Source organism: Lepidothrix coronata, unplaced genomic scaffold (genome assembly GCF_001604755.1).
Source record: "Lepidothrix coronata isolate B3197 unplaced genomic scaffold, Lepidothrix_coronata-1.0 Scaffold10, whole genome shotgun sequence".
Classification (NCBI taxonomy): domain Eukaryota; kingdom Metazoa; phylum Chordata; class Aves; order Passeriformes; family Pipridae; genus Lepidothrix; species Lepidothrix coronata.
In genome coordinates this window covers 1,792,067-1,803,147 of record NW_016690190.1, presented here as the reverse complement: position 1 = coordinate 1,803,147, position 11,081 = coordinate 1,792,067, and the positions used below count along the sequence as shown (strand labels likewise).

At 35.2% G+C, this 11,081-nt stretch overlaps 1 protein-coding gene across 1 annotated transcript in view; it reads right to left on the bottom strand.

Annotated features, from left to right (window-relative positions):
* Positions 1-459: 459 nt before the first annotated feature.
* IGF1 (insulin like growth factor 1) overlaps positions 460-11,081 on the bottom strand; it is a 47,759-nt gene continuing 37,137 nt past the window's right edge. The window contains exons 3-4 of the mRNA XM_017804901.1: positions 8,015-8,196; positions 460-878 (exon numbers count right to left, since the gene is read on the bottom strand). Of these exons, the coding sequence (XP_017660390.1) occupies positions 819-878; positions 8,015-8,196 (242 nt within the window). The 3' untranslated portion in view covers positions 460-818. The remainder of the gene's footprint in view (positions 879-8,014; positions 8,197-11,081) is intronic.

Below are 11,081 nucleotides of genomic sequence, written 5' to 3'. Positions count from 1 at the left end.
TGTTTGATATATGTGTATTATTGATATGCTAAATTTTACATACTGCATTATATGGAGGAAGAAAGAAGTTACCTATACTGTTGCAAAATAATTACCTGGAAGAATCATTACTGGTTTGAGAGCCTATGTATGCTTTAACTGCTTTAAAAAAATCTTTTGTCTCACAAATTGCAATAAATTGCATGTTTGCAAGAGAAGGAAGAAAAAAACTGTCTTAAAACAAATGCATCTATAACCCATATTCTGTTGAAATGCCACAGATGGAATTAATGGACGTTTAAAACTGTATATGTTACCTTACTGCTGCTGTTACTGGGAATGTCAAACTGTGCAAATATGAAGGGGTAGACAAACAATGTTATCAGACACTGTAAAACAAACAGCCTGTTGCTTGTATAGAAGTGCAAATAAAAAAACCACCACTTAGACAAGGCTGATGAATGACTCCAGCAGCCAGTGTTCATAGGTTAATTTAGTGCAATTGGATCCGTCAAAGGCCCATAAATTTGTAGGCATTTGAGGGGCACAGGGCTTTAAGAGTTTTTGTGCAGGACATTTAAAAAAGGTTAACAAACAGTAATATATCAACCACAGAAATTTTAGCTCTGGGCTGGTTAAAATGTTCTGTTCTCTAAAGACTTAATATTGGAATGTTTAGTTGCATTGTTCACTGGGAGAATGCCCATTGGTTGAGATTGCATCAAGCTTTTTAAAACAAAGGTTTTTTTAAGTCTTCCAATGTTTAACAAATAATTTATTTACAGCAAAGTATCCTGCAGATGGCACATTCATTCTTCATTCTTGTGGATGGCATGTTCTTACATTCTGTAGTTTCTGTTTCCTGTGTTCCCTCTACTTGTATTCTTCAAATGCACTTCCTGGGGGTTTAGAAAGAAAAAATTATTACTGATAGGTTTCAATACTTTGTATGACCACTAAACTTATAACAGTGGGAAAACAGTTACCCAGAATGCTGGAGTTGTTAGACCCCCTTCTGCCAGTTCACAAGGAATAGTCTGTGGAGAACCTTCTCTTGTGTTTTAATCAGTAGTTCAGTTATCTACAGGGCACTTAACAATACAGAACTTCTCTACCCTAAATTTCCAGTTCTCTTAGACATAAATGATTGCTGTCATTGTTGTTCTTGGCAGAGGAAACATCTGCATGGGTGGGCAACAACCTGGATGGGCTTAGACATATGGTAGGTACCAAAGATTTTCTTTCACAAGGACATTTACAAAAGCAGGATGTGTAGGGGCCGAGGAACTTGGGAGTTGTAACTGAAGGATTCATGGAGCCTCTTGGGCTTTGGTACCCAGTGTTTTCAAAATTGCTCTGCTAACTACATATTGCATAAATGACATATTACATATGTTGGATTTTGTTGGATAAGGCCTTGAGGAGATTTAAAAGTGTGGGTTCAGTGTAGGAGCTACAGTCAAAAAATTTGTATTTTCAAAACAGACAGGGTGATGTGCCAGGCAAATCAAGAGAGCTTTGGAATTAATAATGCCCTCAGTTCACTGCCAGTCCAAGCACAGACCAGTTTCCAGCAGCAGTGATGGGTGTGACATATACATTTCAGTTTGATTTCCTTATTTGCCATGCTGGTAAATATTATCTGGGCCCAAAGCTTCATCCATTCTGTATCAGAATAAAGGCAGAATTTTTAAGTGATTCTCTATATTTATAATCCTCATCAGAAATCAAATTCTTAGTTAACTGAAATCTGTCTGTTCTAAGAAAAGCCAAAAAGAAAAAACTATATCTGTGAAATGTGTAGAATGTGTATGCAGCTCTACCACTGCAGTAGTTGCTATTAAAGCCCTAAAAATAAGGAAATGTAGCCTCTAAAATTTAAAAAGATTTTCCTGCTTTTCTGATGGGCAGAAAGAAATGAAAACTAATTTGGAGCAATACAGTTTTGTGGAGTTTTTTAGTGATTTCCCAGATAACATTCTATTCTATATGTAACTTTTCCATATCCTTTCCGTATCTATTAAACATAAAATAAATCTGAAACTAGCAAGGGATCAAAAAACTTGAGCTCACATAGAGGTTATTAATTTTCTTGGATTTGGATAGGATTCTCATGGATGTGAGTTTAATTATTATTTTAAGTATATGAAATAAAAATGAAGCAGTACTCATTCATGGCTAGGCTTCACGAACGAAGATTTGGGGAGGGCTCTACCCATGTTTGCTACAAGAGCATTGGTGGCTAAAAAGGCCAATACAAGACAGGCACGTCCGATTGCAAAAGGCACAGCAGAAAGACTCCTTAGGTGGTATATTCTGCAGGACACGATTCTTTCTGCATTGTCTTTTCTCCTCGAGAGTGATCCTGCGTGCTTTCTCAAAAGCATCAGCAGCGTTATAGATGGTGTGTCTCCAGACCTCCCGACTGGAGGCCAGAGTAGACCAGTTATGTTGATCAATATGGCCAAGGCTGAGCGGGCCTGGGGCGTGGAAAGGAGAAGCAGTACTAGTAATTGTTAAATTAACTATACCATTAACAAGTAAAAAAAAACATTAAGCCAAGTTAAGACTTATCACTGGCAAACCAAACTTGTTGATAGCAAAGTATTCATGATGAAGAAATGTCTCTTTTAGGAATCTGCCAGATTAATCATCTAGTCTCTTTTCCTGTGAAAATTCAGAAGGATACTGGCTTGTCTTCATCCAGTTTTGCTAATATTGCTGTAGAATGGCTTCCTTAGCATCAAACAAATACGGAATCAGAAATGTCAACAGAATTCTGCTTATCCATACATTAACATATTTTCTGCTTTTCATTGCCTGTTTCTGTTCCAGCTTTTGCAAAACTACCTTTGCTATCTTTAGTTTTCCCTAAGTTGTATCTTAGTTTTCTTTCTTAAGTACTCATTCTGGGTCAGCCCTTCAATTTTCACTGATTTTCATGAAAATCATCATTGTAGCGTTTCACAGGAGTCTGCCAATATGAAGGATCCTACCTTATTCTGCAAATGCTTAGATCAGTTACAATGAACTAGGAAAATGGGAATTTCTTTACTCATCTGCCCAGCTTTTTTCTACACAGCAACAAAATAAAATATTCTCCTCAGTGCTGACCCTAGGTGCTCCTCTTTGAAGATAGTTTACCAGCATATAGGAAAAGTTATATGTTACATTATATTTGCAAAAAGTCATCCATTCTTAAGGACTGAAAACTCATGTTCTATAAAATGGACAGTGAGAGTCTTATAATGAAAGAACAGCCATTTTGCATTGCAGTGACTTTCAAAGTGTATTTAGATTGAAAATTACCTATATTTTTCTCAATTGAAAATATAAATTATCTCCACCACTGCTGTTGTCTGACTTTAAAATGGCTTTATCAACCAAATAAAGTAGATACTAAGATGCAGCAGGGTTTCGGTTATAGCTTTTAATGCTGACATGTAGGTAAAAAAAAAGCTGTCATGATACACAAACTAGTTTTGAAATTGAAGGAAGATGGCAGGTTACTTTTAGAACATTTTCTTCTCCAGATTCAGCATTTTGATGAATAACTACAAATAAGTGCCACTGGTGGTAGCAGCAGTAACATGCATGCCAGAAAATGCTTTGACCCACATAACATTTCATGTATGCAATGCTGAGAGTGTTGGGAAAAACAAAACAGAACAAAAAAACAAAGTTGTGAATGCTTGAATCAGGTTCTCAGACCTGCGTTTGTACTGGTATATCAAAGTTTGCCTCACTTCTCAAGTCTTTGAGGAAAAGGTAGTTAGAGATAAAATTGCATCTGTGATGCTTGTTTTATTGTCAGATCCTCTGAGCTGTTATTCAGACCCAGATGAATAAAATCACCATTTTAAGATGAAAGATGCAAAATGTGAACTTTATATAAATCAGCTCATGAAAAGAGAAGCACAGACTTCTAACCCTTCACCTACAGCATGGATCTTTGGAGAAAAGACAAAAGGATAACAACTACCTCAGTCATGGTAATGGTCATTTAACTGAGATGGAAGGATATCGGGAAGCATGCAGCAACATTCTTATCCTATTAGGACAGACATTCAAACCTCATGTTGGCATTGAAAATTCTCTTGCTCTACTGGTAATAAATGAAAAGTCTAGTGTTTGTAGTAACAGGCACGATACCTTAGCTATGAACTCTCTGGGGGCTCTTTGAAATCTTTTCGGTTCTGTGGGCAGTGTGATCAGTAATATAAAAACAGGGCTGGAAAATGAGCCATGGGAGAAAATAATTCTCTGAAGAGTCCAAGTCCTTCTATCTGTTACACCAAAAAGTTCCCTCATTGGCTTAGTAATGTGGCATGGCTGCAACAGAAATTAGGATTGGTGCCATTGTGCATACTTTGGCCTGTAAATGTATCTGTGAATTGACACTCAGCCAATTACGAAAGAATCTACCAGTCTTAGAAAAATTAATGAGAAATAATGCAATACTTTTTCTGTTTTCCTAAAGGCATTTTCTTAAATGAAAAATATTAATATCTTTTCTCTTTCTCTCTTAGTCTCACTCAGTGTTTATTTAAATTTTGAAGATTAGATAAAGTCGGAAAAGTATTTTTGGGAGAATTTTCTTCCTATTCATACTTTGCTGGTATGTATATTCATGTGTGTTTTTCACATGTGGGCCTAAATAAGAATAAGGACTGAAAATCAGAGGAAGAACAAAATTATATCCAGATATGCACCTTTTTTCTCCTTTTGCTTAGGATGAAAGGGGATGGCATGGCACTGTCTTCATGAACAAGTTCAAGTTGTGCCAGGAATGGTTTAGATTGGATGATAGGAAAAATTTCTTCACAGAAAAGGTTGTCAAGCACTGAAACAGGCTGCCTAAGGAAGTTGTGCAGGTATTTAAAAGATGTGTAGATGTGGCACTTAGAGACATGGTTTAGTGGTGGAGTTGGTAGTGCTGGGTTAATGAACTCAATGATCCTAGATCTTTTCCAACCTAAATGACTGTATGATTCTCTTTTATTAATTTTTAAAATCAACCTTATCATTATTCACATTTATGTAGTAATTTTCAAGGTAAATGAATAAGAACTTTGTGACATTGGTTCTGTGACACTGTTTCATTTAGAAAGGTCACAGTCTTCCCTCACATATACAGTTGTGGAAATTGCTCAGTTACTTCTTTGCTAGGAGAGTTGTTTTTCAAAGTTCTACTCACTAATTTTCCAAATTGCTGTTAATAGTTAGTTCACTTTTTGAGTAAACTTTTGTTATCATTTTTCAGAAGAGAAAGATGAGTGGAAGAAAAACTAGATGGGACCATGACATGAAACACAGGACTTTAACTTCCCTCCTTGCTCTTGTTTTGGACTTTAAAAGTCTAGATATAAACTTAGTGTAAAAATAGGTGAAACCATTGCTCTGCTTAAACCAAACCCCAAATCCTGGATTTGTCATTTAGAAAGTTATGAGGAGATGCTAAATAAAGACTATATCAGATATATGAAAGGCATAAGAAACTGGTTGTCTGTGAAGTCTGAGAGTAACTGCACAATATATATTCCACTTAATCCTACCTTAAATCTTGCATTTAATAAGAAAATTTTAAAAAGGTCATATTATATTATCTCACATACATATGTTCATTTTCTATGTATAAGATAAATATCTCATATATAATATATAATATTAAGAGAGAAAAATATTCCAAAGCAGAAAAAAATTGCTTAACTGAAAAATAATTTGACTTTAACATAACTATTTTTTAATTAAAATCAGTGACATATCAACACTATGAACTAGCTAAATACATTCATATTGGGAGAGGCTATTTAAAGAAAGTATGAACATAATTGCCTTTCTTAATGGAGGCATATACAACTGACTGCAAAGAGAAAAGAAAAAGAAAAAAAATTACATGAGAATATGTACCTGACTTTTTCCTAATGAATTCTGCTTATCTTACATTCTCTGTATTTTCCTATTATCTATCAAAAATATGAATAATAGTTTCTCCTACTACTTCTGCATTTTTGTTTCCTCAAACTAATTTTCTCCATCCACAAATAATAATGAAAATTTCAGTTTGTTTTCCTCATCAGATTTCTGTTATTTTATTGCCAAGTTCCTATCAAGAAGCATTTATGACTTTTTTTTCTTCTGTTCAACTTTCTCCTCCTTTTCACATACAGTTTCTCTAAAGGTGTTGTTTTGTTTAATATTAATTTTTCTCTAATTTTGTTTTTTCTCCCTTTTTCTCAAAATTTCATATTTTCTGTAAGATGCACCTTGGTTCATTCAGTTTTTCAATATTTTGCATCTCGACTTCTTTGATCTAATTCCCTCCCCTTTCTTTTCTTGTGCTCCTCATTGTCCTTTTACTACCCTTTTCACCTCTTGATTCTTTCAATTTTTAATTTCCAGGATGATTTCTTCTGCAGCTAGACTTTCTCAATTACTGTTACATACTCTATTTTTTTTTCTATTTCCAGTACCCCTCTTGAGCACCATCTCCCTGACACTGGAGGAAGATACAAGGTCTTTCTTCTGGTCCTTCCTGTTTGCAAGAAAAGTGTTCTCCTGCTTGAGTTTTGAACTGGGAAGAGGACAGCTGCCTAAAGTATGACATCATTCCTCAGTCCTCCAAGGAAAGTGGTGTGGAGATCCATTAGAGAGCTGGCAGGTATCTTGTCTCCTTTACTTGAATGTTTTACCAATCACCTTAGCAACAAGTATGGGAAGGAGAACACAGATTACTGGCCAAGACTGTTTTCTTCTTTTCCAGCAAGACTTAAGTTTATGTGTGCCCAGACAGGAATAAACCACAGCATTTTCTTGTCTACAGTTGAGCTCTACCTGAAGAGGTCTTCACTCATTGCCCTGTGTGCCCTTTGAGATACTAAGGGCTAAGGTGATACTTCCCAGGAAATGTCACACAGACACCGCTTTAAAAGTTTGAAAACTCTTGAGGAAGAGGTGAAAGGATTCCATTCTGTGAATTGACTTATGGAAAAGAATGGATGCTGGAATGATTGCAGTTGTTCTTTTCATAAAGATGATATTAAGGAAATTATTATGCAGTACAGGTTTCTTTACTTCCTATGAAACATTAGGTTTTCATGCAGTTCCATTTCTTATAAGCAAAAATTTTCAGATAACTGCAGGAATGGGGCCAACATATGTGTAGGACAGGCAGGGTCAAGCAGCAATAAAATAAATCAATAGAGACTTAGAGCAGAAGACAAATAACATGTAAAACAGATGTTCAGAACTCAAACAGGAGGGAGGGTTGTACATGAACTCCATTGTAGCCTAGTCTAAGATGGGTTTTCTGAACTATAGGCTGTGTTGATACATATATTTACAGTTTATCTAGTATCACAGGAACAAAAATCTGGATACTCTGAACTCCACAACTATATAAAAAATATCAATTAATATTTGCAGTGCTTGGAGAATATATGTATTAAACTTTAAATACTTAAAATGAAGTATGAAATGATTGCAGTAAGTATCCATTTAATTTATTTCTGATAAATAAAAAAAAAATCCAAAATAATGAAGAAAGATAAAAGAATTGTTCATTTACACGTAAGATGAATAGCAGAAGAGTGGTATTTTCCTTCTTAAGCACTCACTCTACCTCTCCCTGAAAGAGAAGGATGACTGAAGAGATTCTGGATAGATGAGTTGTTAAACATTCAGTGTTTGATTTCTCTTTTGAAAGAAGTCTTAGGTGCTATTTCTGATTGGATGACGTGAGTACTTATCACTTGCCACCCTATAGCAGGATAAAGCCTCACAACTACTAGCTTAGCAATTCCATGTTTTATTCAGTGTTCTAAGAGATGAGATGAAACATACCATTTCCTACCATGGAAACTATTTTTCAAAACTCCACTAAATCTAGTAGGCAGAACACATCAATTGTCTTCTATGTTACCAGCCCTGATAGAATTTTCCTTCCCTAAAATATGTAGGGTTTTCTTCGTTGGTATTTTATTGGTTTGATTGGTTTATTTGTTAGTAGTTGTGAATTTTTCCCAGCCTGGCCTACCTTTTGTGCTTTTGGCATATCAGTGTGGCGCTGAGCACGTACAGACCGTGCAGATTTAGGTGGCTTTATCGGAGCACAGTACATCTCCAGCCTCCTCAGGTCACAACTCTGGAAGCAGCATTCATCCACTATTCCCTTGTGGTGTAAGCGTCTACTGCTGGATCCATACCCTGTAGGCTTACCTATTCAAAACACAAATGGAAAGTTTTTTCGTTAGAGAGAAAATGCAAAGCTCTCAGAAGCAGTCATGTCATCAAGTTGCATTATTTTGACTGAATCACGAATGACCATTGTAGAGCCTGGCTGTGTGTATCTATTCTAAGACCCTGTTCTCAGATGCACCTTTCAAAGAAATTCCTGGAAACAGCCACCTTTTATCTCTGTCTATGGGTGTTCACTATTTAAGCATTTGAGCAAATTTATGCATTCTTAGAAAATTATTATTAAAATATGTTCCTGAGCTGTCTTAGCATTGAAAATGGAGAGGGAGGAATCTGAAATCTGGCATTTACAAAGGAAATTTGCCCTTTAGCTTTAGGATGAAAACTGATTGCTGAGCCAACTGAGGTAGCTGATGTGTAAAGATCATAGATCATGACTGTGTTGCAGACAAATATTTCCTAGTAAAAAAGGCTGCACCGAGGTACTATGTGAAGCCAGAATGTGTTCCAAAGGGGAAATAAATACTGTATACAACTGCACAGGCTGTAAGATCTGCAAGCTTAAAAGCTAGTGGGAAGCAGGAAATAAGGTAACAAAGTAACGGATGAAATGCAGCAAAGATAGGAAGATGGTTGATGGAACAGATAAAAGCAGAAGATTTTATATTCCATAGATTTGTACAAGACAGGAAATGGGACTGACATAACATGGTTTTCCTGTGTTTTGCACCAGGCATCTGTAGAAACTACTTAATTGGCAAATATTTTCCCTTTTTCACTCAGCTCCAGTAAAGGCCGACATGTTCATTCATACAACTCTCACACACATATTTTTGTCTTTGTTTCCGCAGTGGTTTATGATTTCCTTAGTAACTGCTAATTTCTCTGCTATACTACACAGATATTGAAGTCCCACTGTTTCCTGGGCTTGTTTGTATGCAACCCAGTTGGATGTGTACTTGTCCTGTTATGACTAACTAGAAATGAAGGAACAGTAAATTCACAAAAAGTAAGTAGCTGCTTACTTTCTATATCTATTTTAAATTCTGCTAGAATTTGATTTCACATGCTAAAATTCTGAAAAGATTAAGTGTTTTGTTTTGACATTTTCAGCATTAAATGTTTCCTTTTACAGAATGATCCACATTAGTTAAGAACTGAAAAATATGGAAAAAAAAAAGGAAAGAAAATTGTACCAAGAGCCAAAAAATGAAGTAACTCAGTCAACTCTACCAATTTCTTTTCATGCCTTTTTTTTTTCTTTTTCCCTTCAGTTTTATCACTGAGACCAAAAATCTGTTATTCACAGAGTTTGGCAGGAGTTCACATTTTAAGAATTACTCAAGCTAGATAAGGCATAAAGGCAAAAATTCAGTTTCTCTTTGGGAAATTATTACATCAAATGCTTATACAGCAAATTCCAGGTTGACATCCAGGTACTTGTCCTGCAGCTGCCAATTTGAAAAGACGACACTGCATTTTGCAGTACCCTGTGATTAAAACATGTACCCATTGATGAAGAACCCTTGAGGCTTTAGAACATCAGTAAATGAAAAGACCTCTAGTGGTAAATTATGTCACATTTTAGCCAGCAATACAACTAGCTAAGAACTAACTATCCCTATGAGCTTTGTAAACTCAGACAACAGGTTTTTAAATGTCTTTTTTTTTTTCTTTCCTGGGACTATAAATTAAACGAAAAGAAAAACATGCTTACTTAGTATATTACAATCCACTGAGGGCCTCTATATTGTACATTGCCTGCTAAATCATTTGTTTCATAAGACTAAAGAGAAGAGCAAGCCAGGAACAAATTACAGTAATATTTTGGTTTGTTTGTGTGTGTGTTGTGTATCACTGAAATGTATTATAAATATTTAGATGCAGCATTTTGTTTTTTTTTTTTCTGAAACTATTTTCCCTCACTGACTTATAATAAAAATTACAAGCTTTTTGCTAAAGATTATTTCTGAATTCTTTTAATCCAGTTGTTTTAGCCCAATACTTTTAAAATTTAGCGGTCAAGATAACGTGTGGAGTGTCATTAGTTTGCAGTATACCCAGAGCTGTGCCTCATTTTGTCTTGCTCCCATTTAAAGAAAGGTAGGGCAAATTCTGTTCCTGGATATGCAGGTATAACTCTTCCCAATAGATCCAGCTGAACTATAGGTACAAAGAACTGATTAGTAAAGCCTCCCTTTCTTTTCTTAATCTGCCAATTTTTCATAAGCAGATACACCCTAAAAGCTTCTGTTCAAGTTATTTTACCCCTCAGTGTCTGAATTTAACCATTTATAAATGTGTAGGACCTTTATAATTTATAAAGTTGATAAAGTACCTTTAATAACCTATGAAGCACTGCCTGTCTTATTTAGTAATCAGTGGCAACATTTCTCCTCACTATCATATACATAAATAGTTAATACAAATCCTAAATCCTGGAATCTTTCTAGTGCAAATCTCAGTGCACTTCAAAATCATTTTTAGTGTAGCCAGACCAAAAACATCTATGAGTTACTTTTCTTTCTGACAGAATAATAATTTTATGAAGGATTATATAATGTCTAATAGCCCTTTAAAAAGCCTGTATGGTACATGTAACAACATTGGAATGGAATCACTAACACATCACTGATGTGGTCATCTATGAACTTATAGGCTTAAATATTCATGTATCACATAGCATACTAAATGCTCATCCTTCATAAAAAGATAGCATTAGTCCTGTGAAGTTAGATTTTTTTCTCTTTAAAAAAATGTTTCCCAAGGTTTTTGAAAGACCTAAGCAATGAAATATGCTTAAAATCTGTGTGGTATAGAAAGTGCTATACAACAGAGAGAACAAATTAATAGAAAAAATATTCTTTTTCAGTAATCATGATTCTCAATCGTGATTGAGAAGTATC